General features: G+C 42.2%; 3 protein-coding genes across 3 annotated transcripts; 1 reads left to right on the forward strand and 2 right to left on the reverse strand.

The window, feature by feature from the left end:
- Window positions 1-6,758: 6,758 nt before the first annotated feature.
- On the reverse strand, window positions 6,759-7,978 carry LOC128743261 (RNA/RNP complex-1-interacting phosphatase homolog). Its single transcript, XM_053839807.1, has one exon. It carries the CDS (start codon window positions 7,677-7,679, stop codon window positions 6,852-6,854), a length of 828 nt encoding a protein of 275 aa, XP_053695782.1. The 5' UTR covers window positions 7,680-7,978; the 3' UTR covers window positions 6,759-6,851.
- Window positions 7,979-12,794: 4,816 nt separating this feature from the next.
- Window positions 12,795-13,806, forward strand: LOC128743230 (GPN-loop GTPase 2). Its single transcript, XM_053839771.1, has one exon. The coding sequence runs from the start codon at window positions 12,859-12,861 to the stop codon at window positions 13,774-13,776; it is 918 nt and encodes a 305-aa protein (XP_053695746.1). The 5' UTR covers window positions 12,795-12,858; the 3' UTR covers window positions 13,777-13,806.
- Window positions 13,807-13,874: 68 nt separating this feature from the next.
- Window positions 13,875-16,036, reverse strand: LOC128742237 (serine protease inhibitor 77Ba-like). The gene is made up of 6 exons (XM_053838528.1): window positions 15,576-16,036; window positions 15,284-15,417; window positions 15,018-15,217; window positions 14,657-14,948; window positions 14,233-14,595; window positions 13,875-14,170 (listed from the first exon to the last, which is right to left on the reverse strand). Exons 1-6 carry the CDS (start codon window positions 15,589-15,591, stop codon window positions 13,904-13,906), a joined length of 1,272 nt encoding a protein of 423 aa, XP_053694503.1. The 5' UTR covers window positions 15,592-16,036; the 3' UTR covers window positions 13,875-13,903.
- Window positions 16,037-25,684: the final 9,648 nt, after the last annotated feature.

The following is a 25,684-nucleotide window of genomic DNA, read 5'->3' on the forward strand; positions in this document are numbered from 1 at the left end:
TACTGGTCGATGAAAGACACCTCCAGCGGTCTGGACTAAAGCCTGTCGCACATGGCCATCCGACGCTTTTATCACCTCGATCACCGTCCCTCGCATCCATCCATTTCGTTTACCTTCGTCCACTATCAATACCAGGTCTCCGTCTTTTACGGGTCGAGACTCACCAAACCATTCGGGTTGTTTTCGGATTACTGGAAGGAACTCCTTCAGCCAACGTTGCCAGAACTGGTTGAGTTGGCGATGGATATGATGTCAAGACTCCAGAGATGCTCCCTGCTGAGGCACAGTATGCACGGTTGGTTGCTTGACTCCATTGGAGCTACCGATCAAAAAATGGTTTGGAGTAAGTGATGCAGATTCCGCAGAATCAAGTGGTAGGTACGTAACTGGTCTGGTATTTACAATTCCTTCTGCCTCTACGATCATAGTTTGCAAATCCTCGTCATTAAGCTTTCCCTCGGCATATGCATCCCCAATCGCAGTCTTTACTGAGCGGAACAGTCGCTTCCAGGCACCGCCCATGTTTGGAGCACTAGGTGGAATAAAGGTCCACTTTGTATTAGCGTTAGTAAATGTTGCTGATATCCCCACGTTGATTTGTTTCCGGAGCAGCCGTTCGATTCCGTGGAAGTTTGTAGCATTGTCGCTAAAAAACTCTCTGGGTGCTCCACGACGGCAGACGAAACGCCGAATGCAGGAGATACACTACGATGTGGACAAGCTGTATGCGACTTCAAGGTGAACAGCGCGTACTGTCAGACAGGTGAATAGCGCTATCTACCTTTTTACGTTCGAGCAGCCCTGTTTAACTAGCAGCGGCCCGAAGTAGTCCACTCCGACGTAATTGAATGCACCATCATGTACAGCTAATCATGCGAATGGCAATGGTGCCATCGGGGGAACTGTCGGAAGTGCTTTCCGAACTTTACAAAGTTGACAATTTCGTTCAACAGCTTTCACTACGGATCGAAGTCTTGGTACAACGAACAGTTGTCGAATTTCGTTCACCACAGTTTCGAAGTTCGCATGACGATAAAGGCTATGATAATGCGCAGCAAGTAGCTCGATGTATCGATGCTTTCTGGGCAAGATGATTGGAAAACGGACGCTGTAGGGTAGATGTTTCGCTGCTGCAAGACGACTGTTCTGCCGCACCAATCTCTGTTCATCCATCATCGGCATCAGTTGATAAATTGTGCTTGATCTCTCGATTGATTGCTTCTGGTCCTCCGGTAATGTTTTATTATTTCTTAGTGTCGCCAGCTCATCCGCGAAGGCTTCCATCTGTACTTGCTTGAGGATCACGATGTCGGCGGCATACAGCTATGGTTATGTCAGTTGCCCAGAGCTTTTTTCTCCTTTCTTTCTCGTGTTAGAAATAAATCGCAGCACACAGGCCAAACTACGTTGCAGCCTTTCCCATTTAGAGAACCGGTAGCAATCGATCACTGGAATCCAATTGGCATGGAAGAGAACTGACGGCCGGCCTTCTTCAACTGTGTCTACAATAATATCCGCAGGACTCGGCCACTCTTGTTCCGGAAGACTGAAGAACTTTGGATCATTAACTCCGGGGTTTAACTCCGACGGCACCCACCTCCATTCGTCGACTACCGTGTTTTCGAGGATTTCACCGACTCGGTTCGCCACGAACGGTCGATAGTTTCTCGGATCTGCACGAATCCACGAAAGCACAACCGAACTGTCTGTCCATATAATTCGCCTCTTGACGGAAATGGAGTGGTTTGCTTGTATGAACTTCATCATTCGTACTGTAACAATATATCACATATAAGTTAGAAAGATTTCGAATACAGCCTGAATTCGTTAATTGGGCCGCGACTGCACTCTAGCTGATTCGCTAATTGGGCCGACTGATAGTTGTTAGAAATTTCAAAACTCGAAAATTCCATACAATTTTGACATTCAAGTTGTCACATAGCCCAATTAGCGAACACCCAATTAACGAACCGCCCAATTAACGAACCACCAATTAACGAAACTTTGCTGTAAAACGTTGCACTATGGGCAATAACGAGAGAAAAAACGGACCCAATTAAGATACGGAATCGCGTAGATTAAGAATCGCGTGGTGCCCACCCCTTTCCTGTTTGTCATCGGAAAGTGCCCCATTTTGCACGTTTTCCCCTATTTTTAACATTTTCACTCTTATTGGATTATTCCAAGCAAGGTTTTGACAAATCAAACCGCAAAAATCTACTAATTTTGTGTAAAAAAGTCCGCAGAATAGAATAGGGTTTATCTCATTTATTTTAGAGCACATTAATTTTTTTGGTTGAATTCCCGTTTGGTATGGTCGGTTTGATAACGGGAGCTCAACCAAAGAAAAATAATGTACTTTAAACTAAATGAGATAAGCCCTTTTCGATTCTGCCGCCTTTTTTTACACAGAATTATTAGGTTTTTAAGTTTTGTTTTCTCAAAGCCTTGGTTGGAACAGTCCGATAAGGGTAAAAAATATTAAAAATAGGGGAAAATTAGTAAAACGGGGCATTTCCCGATGATAAACAGGAAAGGGGTGGGCACCACACGATTCTCCGGAAAATTTTACAGAAAATCACCAGCATTTTATAAGTCCGTTTTTTCTCTCGTTTTTGCCCATAGTGCAACGCCTTGAAAACCTATACGACACCAAAGTGCTACCACAATAGATCAAAATAATGGTCGCAGTGGTCAGATCTTCCGACAAAAAAAAGGGTGTCTTCCTGTCCCTAAGGACCGTGTTCGCTTTCTGTACCTAAGAAACGTAAAAATAAGAGTGGATTGCAGCAAACATGCAATGTACGTAACACGAACGGTAGGATTCTGGACTTTTGCAAGTAACAGCGGAGAAGTCGAGTTGATCGAAGCGTCGTTCTCGATTTTACCCTCTGACCGTCACCATAAATCGTTCGCTCCTCACTTGACTGTACAGAACCGGCGTTACAGTTCGCAGATTAGGTAGTGAGGCCCTTGTTTGTATGCCAGAATGACATTGCGTTGAAAGGCCACTGTGGCAGCCTTAATTATCGTCTTTTGGGGCGGGCTTCCATTGCTGTACATAGTTTACGGACTGGTCATATTCATTGATTAAGTTGCGCTAGACAGTTGTAATGCTGTACCCAATTCGGTACTCACAGTTAATAAAATCAATTATCTTTTGGGATTTGAGTTCTGTATTCGGTATGGAGTAAGAAGGAAACTGCGCGTTGAATGCGGTCAACGTGATCAGCGGAAGACAACAGAAATTCCATAAGTTCCGAAAACAGTCGGTAGCGAAGGACAATTTGCCGAAGCAGCATTCGTCCAGTATGGAGAAAAAGCCAACTGGTCCATGTTGGACATGCATGTTAATGCATTTTAGTCGGACCGTACGTACAGAAATCATCAGTGTTCTTATTGCAAGCGTTACGGCCACAAAGAAGGCTATTGCGGAAGTGCATGGAAAAGTCGTCCGAACTACAGACGGAAATTCCAGCGCGTGGCGGTAGATACGAAGACCGTCCGAGTATCAGTGGACATGGTGCGGGGTAGAAGAAAGGTTATTCCCGTTATGTTGAATGGTGTGTCCGTTCGGATGCAGTTTGATACCGCTTCAGACATTAGTGTCATATCCGTGCAAACATGGAAGCAGCTAGGACGACCGCAAGTAAAGCCACCGTCAGTGAATGCCAAAGCAGCCTCAGGTGACCCACTCAAGCTGGTGTCACAGTTCGACTGTTCAATAAGTGTTAACGGGGTAACACACGTAGGCACGATTTTCGTCGCGGAAAAAGATTTACATATCTTGACTTGACTTAATCGAGGCATTCCATCTAGATTCGGTTCCGATGAATGCATTTTGCAACGTAGTTTCCGTTTCTCCATCCTTAGCGGATCGTCTTAAGGCTCAGTATCCACAAGTTTGTAGTACCGAGCTAGGTAAATGTATAAAAACTACAGTGAAGCTCGAACTAAAGCCAGATCAAATGCCAGTTTTTCGTCCTAAACGTCCGGTGGCGTACGCTATCAGGGTGTCGACTCAAATCCAAAAATAAAGTTCCCTGACTTTCCCTGATTTTCCCTGATGCTTCAAATATTTTTCCCTGACCCTCAAAACTCGAATATCAAGCTTATATGGGCGATTTCTGGCTTAAGTTTTTAACCCTTTAGCATGGCTTATGCGAGCTGCTGAAAACTAAAGCTAGATTTCTTCATGTTTTAAGAACACATATCAAAGATTCTTAACCTATTTCTTACCAGCGTTTCGAAAAAGCCCTCTTTTATCGAGTCTAGGGACAGTTATGTTTGAGGTATCAACTTGAATCCAAAGAAACAAAGATTGAGAAATAATCTAATCGACCTGTTTTTGCACAAAGCTTAGATGTTACATACAACAAAATTACAGCCGTGTAAACATAACAAATCTTGCTAATTTTCAGTCAGCTCAAACTAGTAACTTTGCCGCTGGAAGGAGGACACATGTCTGTGGGTTTTCAGTTAAACTAAAACAAAACTTTCCTGGAATTTTCAGCTTGTTGTCTTTACTGCAAAAAGTATGGGGTTAAGGTGATGATTCCCCAAAGATTTTTGGTACAAAAATGTGCGTTTTGCTGGCTTCGAGGTACGGCAAAACTTTAGCTATATATATATTGTTAGAAAATGTCAAAATGGCAAATATTTTAACCCTCAATGGTGGACAGTATGCGAAGTTAAGACTAAAGCTGTGTGTCATGATTTCTGATTGCAACTATCGAGGCTTGAGAGCAACATTGACTAGAAGGTAGTTCGATGGCCGGCCGTTCGGTCCGATGACCGTATATGGGTGTTGAGAATTAAGGCAAATTCTTCAACTACAGCTTAATCAACGTATAGTCACCAACAAATCATAAATTCGATGATACTAGGGACGAATTGAACCGCCCAGTTAGCTTCGAGGTACGATGCTGATCTAACAAGCCAGTTGTGGTCGAATCTCGGCTAGCCGGTTTTTGTTAGACAGAACCAGTAGGATCGTTGCACTGACCCCGTAATTTTCCTGTACTCTAAAAGCCGGCTGCGAAGTCTGTCGATAAAGAAGGATAATGTCTAGTGACGGTTAAGACTTTGCTTTGCTTTGCTAGGGACGAATTCTATGACAGGTTCGAAAGGATTTATGGGGTGCGCCCGACTTGAAAATTCAACACTCTAGCTCCCAGATCGATCCTGTTTAACGGTCAATACTTTTTGGAAGTCATCAATATACAGTCTTTTCTTAGCGACTTTGACCGCTATCTCGTCGTAAGATCCACGCAAGGTTATCGAAATCGGCGAAGGCTCGCACTAAGAGGTTGTTGCATTTCAATATCTAGCGGTTTACGGCATATGACGTTGCAGTGGAGTACACCAGAAATCTTGATCAACGAATCGCAGAACAGTAGGAAGAAAGGGAATAAGACGTAAGTAGGCCGTGGATGATCCGCCATGGCGCCGACAACTACGAGGGAAGTGATAGGTACGACGTGGGGAAAACAATCACTCTTAATCTGCGAGTCACGTGTCTCAATACGACAATTGTCATTCGCTGTGACTCGCCACGGCGAGTCAAATTGGGTGCTGTAACCTAGGTGACAACCGTGTCACCTAGGTAACAACCCCGTGTCACCTAAGTGACAAACCGTGTCACCTAGGTGACAAAGCGAATCACCTAGCTGACAAAGCGAGTCACCTAGGTGACAATTGTCACCTCATTCGCGATGACTCCAAATTAGTTACGTCACTCGCCTCGCAGAATAAGGGTGAGTTGCCCTTATTCTGCGAGTCACGTGACTCAATACGACAATTGTCACTCGCCGTGACTCGCCAAGGCGAGTCGAGTCACCTAGGTGACAACCGAGTCACCTAGGTAAGAAACCCCTGTAACCTAAGTGACAGACCGTGTCACTTAGGTGACAAAGCGAGTCACCTAGGTGACAAATGTCACCTGATTCGCGGTGACTCCAAATAGTCACGTCACTCGCCTCGCAGAATAAGGGTGAGTGTAACAGCATGTTTGATGTCGAATGCCAGAAAATGACAGATGAGAAGAACCAGGTCAAGAGTCGCATGCTCATTGCGGATCACGTCAGAACAGAGAAACATGTAAGCTTTCTGCGTATTACGTAACCAGCTGAACCAGTCCCGAAGGTTGCCAACTCGCATAAACGCTAATTCTACAGAACGTTAATGCTCCCGGTAACCCTTAACAGACATGAATCGTGGACACTGAAGGAAGATGTTCAATGCTTGGTGCTTCTGAGTGTAAAATTCTGCAATTGGTGAAAACGCTGTAGATCGCGTGTAAATAACAGTCTGCTTTGTGCTATTGATGTCTGCACCGTGAAGTGCGCGAGGCCTGTCATTGCCGATTTCGAGCGCTACAGCGAGTGAAGTCTGCCAATTGTACGGCGCAAAACAAATAAAAATTTACGGCAAACTGAAAGATAATCGAATCGCCACTAGATAAGTAACAAGTTTTAATTTAACCGATCAATCTGCGTATATTTTACACGAAAATTGATTTGATTCCAAAATTTCCCTGATTGAATTTTTGAATTCCCTGATATTCCCTGATTTCCCTGATCCAAAAATGAATTCCCTGATATTCCCTGATTTTCCAGGTTTTTGCAGGAAATCGACACCCTGGCTATGTACAGCGCAGTAGACGATGAGTTGCATCGGTTAGAGAACAAGAATATAATAACACCACTAGTAAAAATGAAGATAGGCTGTTATTAATTAAATTTATTATTCTTCAGGGACAACTAATTACAGTAAGATTTTATTACTTATTAAAGACACATACACTAGTAAAAAAACTTAATCAAACAACATTAGAACCAATAATGTTACGTTCACTGCCACCTTTGTCCGAACCTGGGTGGCCTGCTATCTCTGCCTTCAACAGTGTACTTCACTGTTCGGTCATCATTAGTGTTAGAAAAGTTATCATAGCGGAAATATGCCGCGGGACGATGCTGATATCCTTGACGATAAGATTTATGCTCATCTCTAGACGCATAACGAGGGCTGCGAGATCTGTGTCTGCTTCTGTCGTGTCGATTGGAGTCGTTTTGTCGGTAAGGTTGAAATCGATCGGAACGGTGATGATGATGATTATTAACACTTCCGTTCGGTCTGCCACAATCCAGAGGAATAAAGCGAAGTAAAGAGTTGAGGTAGTTCGCCCGTTCCATTTTATGCGTACGAGCTTCGTTAAACAAAGATATGGCCGATTTTGGCGAATATCCCAGAACCAAAATCATATAGGCACAGATGAAATATCCGGTTCTATTTAACCCGTGCGTGCAATGGACGCCAACCAATTTATCTTTATTTTCTTCAGCGACTAAAAAATTTTTCACATTTCGTATGAACTTGTCGATTAGATGTCGATCTGGAACATCGTGACCTTTGGTGTAGATTTTTAAATATTGAACACCTTTAGATTCAAATTCCTGCGGATTATAATATTTAGCTGTATTTGTTAGATCCACTACGAGGCCTAGGTTGGGTATTTCTTCAATTGCATCGTTGGGTGTAAATCGTTCTGTTCTGCCGGTTCTGCCACTTCTAAAGTACTGTTCTTTCAAAGGAACTTTAAGTGGAACGAAGGATGTCGTATCGACGCGACGACCAAACTTACTGTACTTCGACCAACGATCTGGAAGTTCACGGGCCATGGTTAATTTGCTATGCGCTGTCGTATACTAGCACGGTCTGCTTACAGGTCGATCGCTGCCGCGGTTAAATCCAAAAAAATGCAAACGACCTGGTGACTTGGGCCACCGTACCGACGAATATTTTTTTGGCTCGGGCACCGTTTGCTGATCGTATTATGTTAGCTGAGCGATCGTTTTATTTGCTTAACAATTTTAGGCGGCGGACACTGCTGGTTCATTTGATGAATAACTTTAGGGAGCCTAATCGCTCAATTCGAGGAGAAATAAATAATAATACATTGACTACCACGACCACGAGTACTTCCACCTTACTTTGCTTTCGACTTTTTTCTTGTTTTGTCATCTACCACACTTCTGACTTCTTGATCCGTCATTCGCGGTTGTTGAATGAAGGTGGAATCAAATTGACCGTCAGTAATCGCTAATGGCAACGTAACGGAACGGCATGTCCATTGTCCACACCGAAAAAAATACACGCTCGATCTAGGAGAAAAATGCGACTAGTTAGAAATACTCAAGCCCATGGCAGACAACCATGTTCTCGCCACCAACATCTCGTGTGTGCGAAAATGAGATAGCAATTCAGCACTGCGTTTCACTCAACTGCCAGCAGTCTGATTTGGGCCCGCTGTCAAATTTTGAGCCCCGGACATGCTGTCGCTGACGTTTACTGCAGCTCGATATAGAGATGTCGATGGGGTGGAAATACTCACAGTATAAGCACAAACTATACAGACACCACGCGTAGAACAAAAAGCATAAAATATTAGGGACCAGATTCATTTGAAGCGAGTGAATTTCGTCCCTTGCACATCTCACGGAACTCACGTAACCATATGGTTCTCAAACTCTATCTGTCCCTTTTGCTCTGCTAGGAATTTAGAAATTAACTTGCGCGTAAATCTCAGCAACCCGATTACCTGTGATATTTTTATCAGTTCATTTGTGTGAAGTTTACACATTTAGATTGACTGTCGGCCTTCGATAACAAAACAATTGGTCTTCAAAACTAAGAACGCTCTATTAGACGTTCTAAAGATCAGGAACGTAACAAACCATCAGTCACAACCCGTTGACACCAATTCAGAAAAAACAAGGATATTGAACCGCTACCAATATATATGGATTCATTCCGGAACGGGCCTCGTTTGAACGGTACGAAGGATGTACGTTCCCAGAAATAATAGCAAAATATAAATAGTGCTACCATCTCAGCAAATACAGACCCTGTCGCCGTATCTCAACTATGACTCGCGTTATCAGCAGGCCCAACCGGAATTTATGGGAAGGTGCATCCAAAGCAGCTACAACGCTTTGCGTTAGCGTTTTCTCAAATTGGTTCGTTTGCTATGATTGGTGCAGGAATTGGCGGAATGGCAGGACTATACAATAGAATGCGAGCTACTGCATTGACCAATCAAACCGGCAAACTTCGGCGAACACAGTAAGTTTATCGAGGTTTTGCAATTGTAGGAATTATATAGTATATAGGAATTATATACAGTACCGCCCCGCTAATCCGACAAATTTATAGCCGGATTAGCGAATTTTGACTCGATAATCCGACGGTCAAACTAACGTCAGTGTGAGTTTGAAATGTGGTTTTGTTTACATCCATACGTAAACAACTCCGGAAATTTTTGAAAATATTTGTCGTAAGTACGCAATAACTATGTTTTATACGCGGTAATACTCAATTTCGTCAACAAAATACTTTGAAATTCTTAGTAAGTGTCGAAATAAGCGCAAGCATATCAGTCTATTGAGAATAGCAATGAAAATATTATAGCCATGGGAAAAGTGAACGTAGTTAGAAGCAGCACCGTGTACCATTTCCATTTAGTTAGAAAGAGTGCTATTCTGACTTTAACGGAGAAGCCAAACGAAGGTAGTGTTCGATTGAAAGAAGTCAAGTACAATACGTTTTAATTCGGAATTTTCCGGATTAGCGAGATCCGGACTATTGAGTCGTCGGATTATTGGGTGTCGGATTAACGGGGGGATACTGTATTATTATAATGTTTACTACATTTAGATTGCCCAACCATGTGATGAAGCAAGGAGCCGGGATTGCAAATACGCTAGGGACCATAGACGTAATGATTAATAAATACGGCTTTTGGCGTCTTTTTGCAATGCGTACGCGGTGAAGATGACGAAATTAGCACGATTGCTGCGGGTGGCACTACTGGATTAATGTACAAATCAACGGCTGGGTTACTAAATTGTGCCGTTGCTGGAGTGGCATTGGAGTTGTCATAACCCTATTGCAAAAGACAATTTTCTTTCGAAGCTACAATGGAGCTTAATAGAGGCTTTTGCGCGTTTTAAATAACCAATTTACGCAAAGCTGGAAACAAGGCGCACAGAGGTTATATAAATAGCGATATAATTGCTTAACAAGTGTTTTTTCTACCTCAAGCGAAATAGGTTGTATAAGTTCTCCAATTTCGGCTGAATAAGTATAGTAGAATTGTTTACATAAATTTTATTCGATTCAGCTATGGCTGAATAATAATGGATGCTAAAATCAAGGGGTCGGTCACTCGGCACAGCCGTTTTTATGTTAGGCGACTTGAAACGAACCGAACTGTGCCGATGCTGTACCGAAAGTGCCGAACTGCAAGATTTGTTAAATTCGTTAAAATAATGGATGCTAAAATCAAGGGGTCGGTCACTCGGCACAGCCGTTTTTATGTTAGGCGACTTGAAACGAACCGAACTGTGCCGATGCTGTACCGAAAGTGCCGAACTGCAAGATTTGTTAAATTCGTTAAAATCTGATAGATCTGGCAACCGTGCGAGATGATTTTGACAACTGGCAGTGCTCCCATTTCATATTTAAAATTGAACCGGAGGTGTGTAAAGCCCTATAAATGTTATTTTTATAAGGCTTTAGAGGTGTGCCGTTTGATATCTCTGCAGTGCCGGGGCACTATGTGCTGAGTGTCCGACCCCTTGGCTAAAATACTTAATCAGCGCATAAATGTGTCTTGGGAGGGCTGTTTATTAAGATGACAAATCGTTTATAGCACAATTATTGAGAATATTGACGGGTTGTGGAGAGGTTGAAGATGCGCCTAATCTGTTTGTGACACTATTATGTGAAGCAGCTGATTTACAGCGCATTCGTTGGCTGCTTAATCACTTATACAATACAGAGGTCTTTGCTTAAATTTATTCAGCGTCTACCACCTGTATTCAGAGTTAAATCAGCTGTGACCAAATCAGTAGCATTTTAATTCAGCTTCGGTGTTTTCTGGGTTGTATATGAAGACACGCACGACTGCAAAACAACTTATTGTTCACTTCGATTTGACATAGTCTAATCATTATACAATTCCAATGTGCAATTGACATGAAAACGATTTAATGTGAACTTTCTATTGCGATTTTGTGTTATCTGGGAATCGACCTGATCCAAGTTAATTTATGAATTCGCTATTATTTACATCAATTTTGCACAATAGAGCGATATATCTTTCAACTTAATCAGTGTAAAATGCATTGCAAAAGTTTATACACACTGTGTCCGAGTATAATATTCAAGGTGCGTGACAACAGCTTAAGTAGATTTCATAACTATTTCAATACTTGTTAATCAAACATTCAAGCAAACAGTATGTGTGTTTGATTGGCTCCCTTTTGACAATTCTCGCTGCTCGATTGGCTCCCAAAATGGCTGCTTCCGCGTATCTCTCACCTCTGAGTATTTCTACGACTAGATCGTGGTAAGGGGTTTCCAACAGTAATGATTACTACGCAGCTTTGAATAAAGTTACTTTTGATTACTTTACTGATTACCTCTGATATTTTATATTTATGCATACATTATCAAGCCTGCGCGTATTACAATGTCGGCAGAGGTGGCATAAACCGCAGCGCAAACCAAAAGACACACATTCTTAAACAACACAACACTCGCCATGCGGTGTGTGTTCGCCCAAAAATTCCCTTCAGTGTCTCTTTTGCTAAACACGCTCTTTCGTGTTTTACGCGCACCAGGAAAAGGCAGTCGCAAACGCAGAGTGATAAATTTGCTGCGTGCTTTACCACACCAAGAGCCGCACTCTGCGCGGCTGGATTGTACACCCTGCGCTGGGTCAGTTGAAGTGGTGTGATTGAAAAAAATATTTTTTCTGTTGCGTCGGCTGATCCGTACTAACTTAGCATAGACCATATTAGTTGTTCAGTGCAGCGTGTATTTTCACTTTTAAAAGGGCGGAAAATTTGTAAATACAAAACAATTTTTTGCGTTAATTCCGCACGGAGTGTGGCAAAGGGCAGCACCAAGTGCTGTTTGGATGATCACTCACTGGGCGATTTTCACCGAGTGGTGTCGATCGCTCCCACTCCGCTTTCGCTCGTACGCTGTGTGCATATTAGCTGTAGAAGTGTGTTGCCGAATCGCTCTGTGCGACAAGGCATAATATTGGAACATTGGGCGCATAGTGTGAGCGAATGACAGCCCTGAATGTCGGACAATGTCGACTAATCGTTTTAATTTCCGTCACTCATAAATGAAAATAACTGACGCAAGGCATTGTCGTTATTCTACAGACAGGAAAACTTGCCTGACCTGCAGAAATTTTGTAGAATAACATTTGTCATGCCGTCCTACACAAATCCATGCGCGTTAGCTTCGTAAACATCGTTGTGATTTTTAATTCGGACGATGAAAAATTTTGATGGACGGATTTTAAAACGGTACGACGAATTTTAGCAATAAAGTCAGTTGCGTAATTTCAATAATATGCTGTAATAGTCGCTTTTCGGTGATTTCAAAGTGCACAGATCGGAAGGTGAGTATGTTTTAGTCAAATCAGCACAAGAACTTTTGGAGTATTCATTAAATCCATCCAACAAAAGATGAAAATTAGAATGGCTTTCCTTATTACGACGGGAATTAGAAAAAAACCCTGCTTTAAAATTTAGGAACATTATAGCCAAAAATCACAGCGACTGAAGTAATTGATGGGTCCCAAATTTATGCATGCACAAATATCTGTATTTGTGGCAGCCGTGGCAGCTCTACCTTGAAGACATACGTGAAATATTTCAAAGGTTTAACAACAAAACCAACAAAACAAATTAATCTTCCCGCAACTTAAGTGAAGAAATTATTTAAGTAAAAGTTCCCAATATTTCGTCAAAATTGAACGCCGAGTTGCAGTCCACAATGCAGAATAAACTGGTAACGTTAAAAACGCAGAGCCCGCTGTTCGGGCAGTTGGTAATTGGACCTCCCGGGTCCGGTAAGACCAGTTATTGCAGCAAAATGAAAAAGTTTCTTGAGAAGCTGGAGCGAAAGGTTACCGTCGTTAATCTGGATCCGGCTAACGATAATATGGAGTACGACAGCTGTATCGACATTATGCAGCTAATCACCGTACAGGACGTGATGGAGCAGTTCAGCTTGGGACCGAACGGAGCACTGATTTACTGTATGGAATTTCTGGAAGCGAACTTCGGTTGGCTGCTAGAGCAGCTGAAGGCGTCACCCGACAGGTACTTCATCTTTGACTGCCCCGGTCAGGTGGAACTTTATACACACCACACTGCCGTGCGGAATATTTTTGCACAATTGGAACAGCTAGGGTATCACCTTTGTACGGTACATTTGGTGGAATCGCATCACTGCTCGGAACCGCACAAGTTTATTTCCACCCTGCTGCTGTCGTTGCACACGATGCTGCAGATGGGATTGCCCCACGTTAATGTGCTCAGTAAGGCCGATTTGCTGAAAGAGTACGAGTCGAAGTTGGCGTTCAGTTTGGAGTACTACACGGAAGTGCTGGATTTGCAGTATTTGTTGGATTGTGTGGATCAATCGATGATGGGACCGAAAAATAAGTACAAAAAACTGAATGCGGCGATAGTGTCCATGGTTGAGGATTACAGTTTGGTGTCCTTTCATTTGCTGGATTCTAATCGCGACGAAAGTTTGCTGAGGTTGAAAAATGCGATTGACAAAGCAAATGGATACGTGTATGGTGCTGGAGAGGAGAAGAACGTTAACACTCTACTGGCCTGTGCAGTCGGAGTCGAAACGCAGAAGGAACGAATGGAGCGGGATATTGATCCGTATTTAAGTTAGTTAAGTATTTAAGGTGAGTGGAAAAATAAAAGCGACTTGACCATGGATTTGTTTCTTATTTGAGAGAAACGATTTATTAAATTTTGTAAAATCTGTTATTATATATTTGGGTTCTAAATGTCTCGGCTTAAACGGAATGGGGATCTTTCACTTGTCCCATGAATAAAATCAAATCGTATCGTTTGTTTACTATCAAAAAGGCGAAAGGTCGATTGGCGTAGAAACGCGGTGGGGTCGCTTTGTTAGCAAAAACTGCTGATGTTAACGCTGCCGCCGTTGTGCCCTCCTCATTCACAATGATTTTGCACTTCTGGATTACCGATCCTAGGAAGATGTCGTTGGCCATCTTGTTGAAGTTAGCCGTGTCCTTGTTCAATGCATCATGGATGCCCATCTGCAATTGAAATGTTTACGATTGCAAAAAAAAACCGGCGAATTTGGCTCCCATTAACTTACATCGTGCAGAACCGGTATCAGGTTGTAATCGGCCGTGATTTCGAATCGCGGTAAATACACCTCCACCTCGTCGTCCTCGTACTCAATGGCAGCTTGCTTCAGTTCCTTGTAGATGGTATCCATGTTGAAGTCCGCCAGCCGACGAATGACGGTTTGCAAAGGGACTCCCTTTCTTGGCAGAATCAACAACATGCTCAGCTCGCGGTCGTTGCCGTAGGGGAGTTCGACGATCTGTGCTTCCAGTTCCCGGAATGCAGCAAATGGAAAAACTGCCTTTTGGTACATCATTTGAACGTTTCCGACCATGCGCTCATTTTCATCGTAGAACGGTGTTGGGAGCGTAAGGGTTTGGTTGAAAGGCAGCTAAAGTGAAAAATTTGTATGATTTTTTGTTAGATTTATTGAGCGGATTTTTTCCGTTTACCGTCCATTCTCCTTTGAAAAATAGAACCGACAGCATAATCATCCGAGCTTGAATGACGTCCTTCGCGTGCACTGCTTTGGTGATTTGTCCCTCGGTAGCATCGGATACCACCTGGTTGATTCGATCGTGACTGTATTTGATGGCCTCTGGTGAACTGCTAAAATCCAGAGCTTCCAGCAGCTGCTCTCCGTAGTAACGATCGATGTTTCTCTCAAAGTCTCGCAAAACCGGGCGATTAATGTCGGTAAATATGAATTGACTGGTCGCGATCTTCACTTCACTTGTGTTGACACTAGAAAACGTAATCATACAAGGTTAAAACATGAAACGTAACGGTGCATCGATTCAAAGCATAACCGACTTGATCGTGTCTAGCAAAGCCTTGTAGTTGTGCTTGATCTCTGCCTGATCCTGCACATTTAAAACGTGGAGCAGCTCATACAGCGTTCTGTCGCCGGCCCCTTCGGTAATCAACGCGAGCAAACTCCACACGGAGACAGGTGACACGATTATATTGGTGGTTGTCACATTCGGATCGGAATCCACAACGTTACTAACATTCTGCAGAAGAAAAAAATGATAACAGCCTAAAGCATCACAAAGATCAACGAGCCAACAGAGGAATACCTTGAAAAAATTGAGCGCAAATTGTTGCGAACCTTTGTATAGGCTGCTCTTTGGACTTTCGGTTACTGAAATCTCCGACTGGCACCAGGTTAGCGCGATCAAAGCGAACACCACTGTTGCGGAAACAAAAGACCCTAAAAAGATTCTCAGTGTCATCATTCCACTATCACGGTTCGGAGAACTTTTACGTAACCATTGACATCACATTTGTCCAAAAAAAATTAAGCAAGTCAAGGTCACCAACAAGCAATTATCGCGTATTATTAGCAAACGCAATAATAACTGCACCTACCGCGACTGATCGTCATTTTCCTCAATTGTGGGATTTTCAAAGCACCGCGCACCGCATCGATCCACCCCGTTGAGGGCACCCAGGCACTATTCACTGCTTCGGCAGCGAACTTGGAAGATGACTATTTTCTTTATGCACCAGCTGCTGTATGATTAGCACCTCCTTTAATAGCGGCGATCGTCGTAAGCCAGAACAGCATTAACCGGTTTCGTCGAAGTCTTTCTAAACTATCGACCCGTTGAAAAGCACCAATACCGCTACCGATCGAGCTTCTTGCGGTTTACAAGAATTTGAAAACAATGAATGAAATCTATCAATCAAAATTAAACGCGATCGGCATAATAATGATGTGATCGCGTTGGTCCTGCCGAGGTGTTGTTTTTGTATTGGTTTTCTAGATCTTTTTTTCCCTGAATCACATTCACAACCGTACACTTTTCTGTTCGTCAACACGCGACTGCTCGCGGCCAAGCTATGATCGTCACTGCCTGGCGAGACTGCCGATCCTCTCTCCCGAGGGTGGCATAACTAGCATATGTAATGTAATATGTGATGGGTGAACCACACATGCAGCCAATATTTGGATTGGTTCGATCGCGGTGAGAAGATTTCGGAGATGCATTCTCTCTGTTGTTATTGCCACTCTCCGTCTACGATCGATTGCCTGGAGAAGCTAGTTTGTACATACTAGCCGTCGTAAAACGAATGTAATTCGTAATTTGAACTCTTGGTATAACATTCAGCTAGTTTCTCTATCCGTTGGGTTCATGCTTATGAGCTTCAACATAGGGATTTATGAATATGTTTGGTAAGAAAGAAAACATGGAGTAATTTATTCAAATACTATTTAAATGAATATTTGTGGCTTTCTCAACGTAAAATACGAAACAAGCGCCGTAACATTCTGTTAGATGAGATCTGAATCAAGTTAGCTACAGGTGAATTTACCGTTTTGCTTTTATCAGCTTAAAACCGGGTAAAAGCGGCGATCAGGAAAAAGAACGCCTATATTGAGCTTAGCAGTGCGAAAACCCGTTTTAAAAAACTAGAAATAATAAAAAAGCTATCCCCAATTAAGTTTTTGAATTGCGAAAAGTCCTTATCGAAGGGTAATACTGATTTCCTCAAGCAATGTCCTCCTAATCGCATGTATTGTATAGACGTGAGCGTATAGACCTCATTTCCAGCAAACTTGATTTTCCTCCGCGGATTTCGTCAATTTGGTACGAATTATCCTTTACACAAGTTTTTAACAATTATGTTAGTTGTTACATGACATCAATGGTCCTAACTACTCACTTGCGTGCCTAGGCCGGGACGCGTGTCCCACCTTCTCTGTAAAATTAAGTTTCAAATCCAATTTTGAACTCCATCTATAAATTAAATTTCAAGTTTAATGTTAAGACCTATTTTAACATCGATTCGTCACGTCCAAGCCAAATTCAAATTTCGAGTGCAGTTTATATAGGTATACAATTCATTTTTTACGTTCAATTTAGTGATGGCGAAAAACTCCAGAGAATAGGTGGAAAATTTGAATCTGTCGCATGGAAACTTTTTGAAATATTTTTTCTTGTTTGTTAGTTTCTAATCTTTTAATGATATAATTCACATGATAACGTTTTTTGTTGATAGTTAGTTTTGGCTGAAAAACTAGGTTTTCCAGTCAGTGGTGGGCACCGCTAATCAGCTAACCGCTAACCTTTTAGCCAGCGAGTAGTGCGTTCGCTAGGTTTTAAATGTGTTAGTGCTTTCATTAACTTCAGATAAATTAAAGTGTCACTAAATAAACTACTAGCCGCTAATTTTTGAAAATAATAACAAAAATAAGTGTACGATTTCTTGCAAATTGATGAAATTGGTCGCTGCTATTCGCGACGCGAATAAATATAGTTCATTCATGGCTAGTTGAACTATTTCCAAAAATTTTGTGGCTGGTAGTTTATTTAGTAGTACTTTTATTTATCGAAAGCTAATAAAAGCGCTAGCACATTTAAAATTTAGCGAGCGCACTACTCGCTAGCTAAAATGTTTGCGGTTAGCTGATTAGCGGTGCCCACCTTTGGTTTTCCTGAATATTTACCTTATGCAAAACTTTATGTCTCATGAATCGAACAACCTAGAGCAAAGAATTTGTTATTCTTAGCATATTCAATTCACCGATGGATTAGCGTTGGATTTATAGATAATCCACCTCCTGCTGCTCTACAGAAAAAGAAGTGAAAAAAGGAAGAAGGAGGAAAAGCGAAAAAAGGAACGAAGGAAAACGTGACACAAACTAGACAAACGGGATAGAAAAGAGATAAAACGCAAGAGAGAAAAAGAGTAAAAACTGCCATGTGAAAAACGTGATAGAATAGCAGCGAAAACGGGACACAAAAAGAGAAAAAAGGGAGGAAAAATAAAGAAACTGGATATTGCTATCCCGAAGGAAAACCCGTAAGAAGATGAAGAAAACGAAAAAGAAAATGAAGATATACTGGACAGAAATAGAAAAAGATAAAATGGAACAAAGAGGATTATTATTATTATTTATTATTATCTTTTTCTTTTTTTCTAAAAACGGTATAGAAAAGGAGAAAATATGGGAACAGAACTGGAGACACGATAACAAAAAAAGAGAAAACCTAAGACAAAAAAAAACAAAAATTAAACTGGAAGACAAAAGGGAGCAGACAAGAAAAACCATACGTGACAGAAAACAAGGAAAAGCAGGACATAATAAGAGGAAGACCGAAACAAACGAAAATGTACAACGGGATAGAGAAGTGAAAGACGACGAAAACCTGGGCTGAAAAAAAGAAAAAAGAGTCTAAACGGGACGGGTGCTAGCGAGCCACACGCCCTGGCAGGTGTTGTGAGTTCAAATTCGGTTATAATCTCTGATTATAGGTTGGTTCGACCCATGCACCTTCCAGCATTGGACAAAAGGTAGGAGTCACAACGAAAACTTGTTAAGCGTAGCTACCTATTACTCCCCTTCCTTTCCACTCTTTCCCCTCCATTCCCAAAAAAAATCATTACTTTCCCCTATCGTACCTCCATCAATTGTAGAACCATCGTTTCAAAAAAAAAAATTAATATTAATGCCTGAGCCCATTTCAAGGTCAAAGACTACAAACACGAGTTTGGTCAAGAAAAATAAGAACCAGCAGACAAAAAAGGGAGCGAGAGAGAGAGAACTTGACAAAGAAAGGAATACGGAATAGAAAACAAGAGAAATCTAAGGGAACAGAGAAGATGGAAGGGAAGAATACCAATAGAGCAGCGGTTCCCAAATGGGGGTTCGCGAACCCCCAGGGGTTCGCCAAAACTTTAGTTCGCTGCAGAATAGTATAGGGAAATCCGTCAGGGGGTACGCGAACCGAAAAAAGGTTGGGAACCGCTGCAATAGAGGAAACGCGGAAAATGAGAAAAAGAGGTCAAACAGGCTATAAAAGGAAAAAGACGGGATTTAAAACGGGAAAATGAGTTTGAAAAATAAGGAAAGAATTCCTGTTTTCAGGAAGAAGACGTAAAACGGGTGATAAAAAAGAAGACCGCAGAGGAAAGGGAAAAAGGGAACCATAAACAGAAGAAACGTGACAGAAAAGACGAAGAACGGAACAGACGAAGACGAAAATCAAACATAAAAAGTTACAGAAGATAAAAAGGCGTATAAAAAGACGAAAACTGGAATTGAAAATAACGGGAAAAAGAAGAGTAAACATGCGAAACGGGAAAGAGAATAACAAAAAACAAGTTTAACACACGAGGAAAACAAAACTGAAAATATGCCAAACTGAGAATAGAAAACGAGGAAAAACGGAAGATAAGTGAGAGCAAAAACCAAGAAAGGAGGAAAAATAAAACAAAAAGTGCAAAGCCGAAACAGAAAAAGAGAAAAATCAGAGAGGTTGTGTACAAGACACGACCGCATATATAGGTGACGCAGGACTACGTAAGACTCTTTGTAGTGATAGTGGCATGTATTCATGCTTGTAATCATTCGATTCTTCATGTATACATGCTACATGTAACATTTATCAAAGTAGTAACATTGCATACGTTCAATTCTCAAAAGATTGTGCATTTGAAAACAATTTAACAAAATCAAGAACACAAACTATTACTTTCCTGCTACCTTACTGAAATTAGAGATTGTTTTTATTGTCCATGGTTTCCCACGTTGAAGGGTTTTTCCAATTCAATCCTATTTTATCAACAGCACATCTTTGCACTACACTTCTAATGAAACGGCAAGCATGCGTATTCATACAGAGCCGTATTATAACCGTACACTACAACTGTAGCACATTTTTCCAACACAGATAACAAATTCGCCGAGGTTTAATCGTCACGCAGTAAAGAATTTGCGGTCTGTTGGGACAACGAACTTGTGTCATTTTTTCTGGCACACTTCCCTAACACAGACATCAGGTTGGACTAGGTTTAATCGCGTTCGTAAGAAATCTGTTGGCACGAGGGGCCTTTGTCACTCTCTCTGGCGTACTTCCCAAGCAAGGACATCAAAATGGTCTAGGTTGAACCGCGGTGTTAAGAAATCTTGTTGAAATGAGGAAACTTTGTCACTTGTTTTGGCTTATTTCCCAAGCACAGATATCAAATTGGTATTGGTTTAGATCATCGTAAAGAATCTTCCAACCAATCACGAAGCGAGAATTCTGGTAAAACATAGGTTCATTATTTTCAATTTTTCAATAGTTCAACATCAAGAATCCATACTTTTCTTCATTTGGGTCAATTCTTAGAAGATTTTCCGATCGGTTAGTGTAAGAATATTGCAAATCGATCAAAAAACCGCTAAGCAATTAGCGCTCAAAACCTTTCAATTTTCGTGACGCTCGCATTTTTCGATTTTTTGGAATGACACCTTATCTCAAAACTTGCCGTAAGACGTAGTCCTACGTCAAAAAATGTGAGAGAATAAGACGGTAAATGGCAAGCCTGATTTCAAATAAAATTTCGTTTGTAATACTGTGTCCATATCCGGTTTGAAGTTCAATTTCAAAGTAGTCCAAATTCAAGTTTAATTTGATTTCCAGTGTCAAGCTGAATTGCATACGATTTTAAGCCCAAGTTCAGGTCTAATTTAATTCCAATTTTAAATTGAACTCTGATTGCAAGTACAATTTGAATACTAATTTCAAGTCTGATTTCAATGCTATTTTAAAGTTCAATTTTGAGCATTAATTTCAAATTCAATTCCAAGTGTAGTTCAATTCCAATTTGAAATAAAAACTTCTAATTCTGTTTTAAATTCGATTTCATGTCTAATTCCAAGTAAAAACGCCTAGATCTTGACTAGACGCAAAATTACTCTAAATTTAAGCTTAATTTCAAAATTAATTTTAGGTTCAATTTCCAGTTCAAGTAACGCTTCCCAAATTAACCCAAATTCAAATCTTAATTAATTGTCTTAAATCCGATTTCAAGGCCAATTTTAACTTTAATTTCTAGTCCAGTTGCAAATCGAATTTCCAGTTCATCTTCAACTTCAATTCATATCTCGAAAGTCCGGAGCCTTCAAACTAATTGGTCGGTATTTATGTGATTAGTAATAATAGATTCACCATCCTACAATTACTGCGTTGTTCCAGGTCAAAACGTTCCCATTCTGACCCCATTCTGACAAGTCGGGTGTCCCTCCTTTTGATTATGTCTGGGCACGCTAAGTAGTAGTATTTCTAACAGCAGAAATCCGGAATGACTCTTGCCGTATGAAGAACTCTCGAGGTCTACTCCTCGCCAAATCGTTGAGCGTCTCGACACGTTGGGTCCCTCTATTCCTGGTGTCGGTGGGGTCCTTAAAAAGAACGGATTTTACTGCACAGTTGTCCGGCATTATTGCGACGTGGCCGGTTAACCGTAATCTCCCAACTTTTGCCAAGTGTACGCCACTCTCCGCTATCCGTTTGTATGTATGTATGTATGGGGGTAGTCACCATCATCTCAAGGGTTTCCCATTGTATGCAAGTAGAATTACTGCAGAATGGAATTTATCTACCCAGCAACTTTCATATCAATGCTGTTCGTGAAGGACCACAAGTGGCTGGGTGGAACTATAAGCAATGTCGCTTACATGATTTCACGGGAATATAAGACGCTTCCAGCATAGGCCTCCGGTTTCTAGATACATAACATTGCCGTGCAAACTTATCTTGCGTGCAAATTTGTGTGCTAGAAGGGCGCGTTAAAATTATCTCCGACCTTATATGACTTAGGCTGGTTACCATATCCCTCATCCAGTCTTTGATTCATTCGATGCCCTGATGCTCCCTCTCCTTTACTATAATGATGATATATTTTCTATAATGATTTTACCATTAAGCTGAAATGAAGTATATATGGATGAGAACAATCTCACCAGCAGTCCTTCGAATGGAATAGAGTTGCATTATTTGAGTTTCCATAAGTGCTTCCATTATTAACTTAATTTTTCCTTCTGGCATCCATGAGCATTATTTAAATTTTTTCGGCCAGAGTTTTCACTGATACAGTAGAAGGTGCTTCATGAGCTAAAACGAAACAAATAATTAAATAACTTTTATTAAGCTTACCTACTAACAAGGTCGTGTGGCTCAGTCGTCACCTAAACTTGCTGTTTTGAGATCAGGCAGCCAGGAACCACCCGGCATCGCACCTCCTGGTTTGGGTACTCTATACAGCATTACCGGGTAAAGCCACGTGGAGGCGCTAGGCAGTAGCTTGGCATGGCTGGAGCTATGCTGGACGCTTCCCCATCTGCCTTCCCCATTTCATATCCCTCTCCGCTGATCGTTTGTACTCCGCTATCCGTTTGTAATCATCAGCACCTTTCGTTCAACTACGGCTAGTGCACGTATGTCACCCGTTACTGTCTCAAGCCCGTAGAGAACTACCGGTATGTTTAGTGTTTTATACATTGCAGCTTTGTGCGGCGGCCTATGTCATCGAAGCGTCGAGCGGAGGGAAAAGTAAGCTCGACTGCCAGCTTGAAGACGTCGTTCAATCTTCTCACACCTTACCTATTGTCAGCGGTGATCAGGGATCTCAAATATACAAACTCGTCAACCACTTCCAGTTCATCGCCGTCAATAGTCACTGTCCATGGGAGACGAACGTTTTTTTTCTCTGGAGCCTGTACCTACCATATGTTTGGTTTTCGATGCATTAATATATAACCCAATCTTCCTAACCTTCGTTTTTAGTCTGGCGTAGATTGCCTCCGTGTCAGTTTGTCCGAAAAACCGTACTCGTGCATCATTATCTGCCATAGCTGTTCGCGCTCGACTGTATCATATGTTGTTCTTAAATTCACGAAAATATAATGCGTGGACACGTTTTACTTCCAATGATTCTGGACTATTTGTTGAAGAATAAAAATTTGATCCGTAGTACCACTGGCCCGCATAAAGCCTGCCTGATACTATCTTACGAATTCTCTTGCTATTGGGGATAGACGACGTAACAAAATCTGGGAGGCGTTGACCAACGAAATGCCGCGGTAGCTACAGCAATCTAACCGATCGCCCCTTTTTGTATATGCGACAAAGCACACCATTTTTGTAGAGTTCTTCCGTGAGTCGGTTCTTTTCGGCGGTTCTATTATTCTTCAGCTGACCGAATTCCCGCTGGATCTCTTTAAAATCGGGAGCCAGTACCCTGTTATCGTTTGTATTTTGTAGGCACTCCTAGGTTAACTTCCGTTGCGTCTCCTGTTGTTATATCGCCGATAGGAAGCTCATCGAAGAACTGCTTACATCTCGTGCTCGTTTGTGATTAGAAACCCTCCCTCGTCCTTCACACGTCAATTTTTGGTGTGTATCCCTTACAAGTTTGCGTAAAACTTGCTCGTGTCGTTAGCCCGGAATAGTTGTTGCAGCTCCTTACGATTGTTCTAGTGCCTTTTCCTCCTCAGGATCGAGGTCAATTCATTCAGTCGCTCGTCGAGCGCCAAATTCTCTCTCGTGGATATGCTTAGATAGTTTTTCCAAGCTCTTGTGATTGTATAACATTTCGCCGAATACCATTTCGCGGAAAACCAATTCGCGGATGACCATAACGCGGAATATACTGTTTCGCAGAAAACCATTTTGCGGAAAACATTTTCGCGGAAAGTACCATTTCGCGGAAAACATTTTTGCGGAAAGTACTATTTCGCGGAAAAATTTTTCGCCGAAAGTACTATTTGGCAGAGAACCACCGCTCATTCAGTTTGGAAGCCGCAAAAAGCGGCTTCGCCGCTTTGTATTCAACGAAAGTTAAATCGATGCGAGGACTAGGAACAACTAACTAGAGGTCAGTAGACCTAGGAAAACGAATAGACCTAGACAGATGTGATCTCTGCGGGGGGGCTGCCCCCCCCCCCCGCAGTGGCCTCTGCGGCCGGCTCGCCCCGAATCATCTAGGAAACGTTTGCTACTAACATGGTTTTATGCGAAACAATATTTTCCGCCAAATGGTTTTCCGCGAAATGTTTTTTTCCGCCAAACGGTTTTCCGCGGAATAGTCCTTTCCGCGAAAGGGTTTTCGGCGTTTTGGTACTTTCCGCGTAAATGTTTTCCGCGAAATGGTATTCCGCGATATGGTCTTCGGCGAAATGTTATACAACCGCTCTTGTTCCCTTTCCATCGCTTGTTGGCAATCCTCGTCAAACCAATCATTTTGTGCGCTCGAGGCAGTCACATAGCGAGGGGAGGGGGGGGCCTTGGCCTCCCCGAAATTCTTTGCTTATATTTAAAAAAAAATCAATGCAGAATAACAATACACCAAGCTAAAACTGTATAGTATATTTTATATAATATATTTATTTTTTATATTTATATAACACAAGTATATTTTTGATGAATGCCTCTTTGAGTAACAATATAACCGACATCGTTTTGTATCTCTCATAGTCTTTGATAATTCTCAACTATGTAGCTCTCCGTCACTCGAAACATTAGGCATTGACAAAGGCGACGAAATAAGGACATGAAATGTAAACTTGGTACCTGTAATTGTAAATCGCTAAATTTCGTTGATGGCGACAGGGTGCTGCTCGATCAGTTAGAATCCCGGAAGTTTGGCATTGTGGCACTGCAGGAGATCTTTCGCAAAAGCAAGAAGGTGTGATGGATCCGTGGCAGCGAAACCCAATTTTTCCAGAGCGGCGGAGCGACCAACGAGCTAGGAACGGGCTTCGTAGTGTTGGGGAAAATGCAGGATTGCGTAATGGACTGGACAGCAACCAACGATAGGGTGTGCGTGTTGACACGGCAAAGGCTGGTTCTTCAACTACATTATCGTAAACGTATATTGTCCACACGAAGGTAGACTCGACGACGAGAAGGAAACGTTCTAAGCGCACCTGGAGGCAACGAACGACAGCTGCTCACGACAGGACATCAAGATCGTCATCAGGGATGCATAGACCGGTGATCGGGCCCCATAGCCGAACGACGACAACGGCCAGCGAAGCATCAACTTTGCAGCTTCCCGAGACTTGGTGATAAAAAGCACTTTCTTTTCCCACAAGGATATCCACAAAGCCACCTGGAGATCACCTGGCCAACGAACTTCGAACCAAGTCAAGCATATTCTCATCGAGGGCCGGTTCAATAACGTACGCTCCCTATCGGGGTGCTAATATCGACTCGGACCATTACCTAGTAGCAGTACACGTGCGCTCAAAACTATCGAAGGTTTATACCTGGTGACAAAGCCGCCCTCCTCGGTTAAACATTCGGCAGCTATACAACCCGCCAGTCGCTGGAAACTACGCGCGCCTGCTGGGTGAAGCTCTGCCCTCTTCTGTGGAGCTAGATGCTTCGACCCTCGAAAACAGATGGAGTATGATACGCTCGGCCGTCAACGAGGCCGCAGCCGCGGTGCTAGGAGTGGAAACCTCGAGTGCACGAAATGATTGGTTTGACGCAGAATGCTAATAAGCGATAGAGAGGAAAAAAAGAGCTAGGGAAAACTATCTGAGCATATCCACGCCACGAGAGAGAATTTGGCTAAGTAACGACGAGCGCGGAAGGAGTTGACCATGATCCGGAGGAGGAAAAAGCGCCAGAAGGAGGAAAGAGATCGTGAGGAGCTGGAACAACTATTCCGGGCTAATGACACGCGCAAGATTTACAAGA

This window comes from Sabethes cyaneus, chromosome 3, assembly GCF_943734655.1.
Source record: "Sabethes cyaneus chromosome 3, idSabCyanKW18_F2, whole genome shotgun sequence".
In the NCBI taxonomy this organism is placed as follows: domain Eukaryota; kingdom Metazoa; phylum Arthropoda; class Insecta; order Diptera; family Culicidae; genus Sabethes; species Sabethes cyaneus.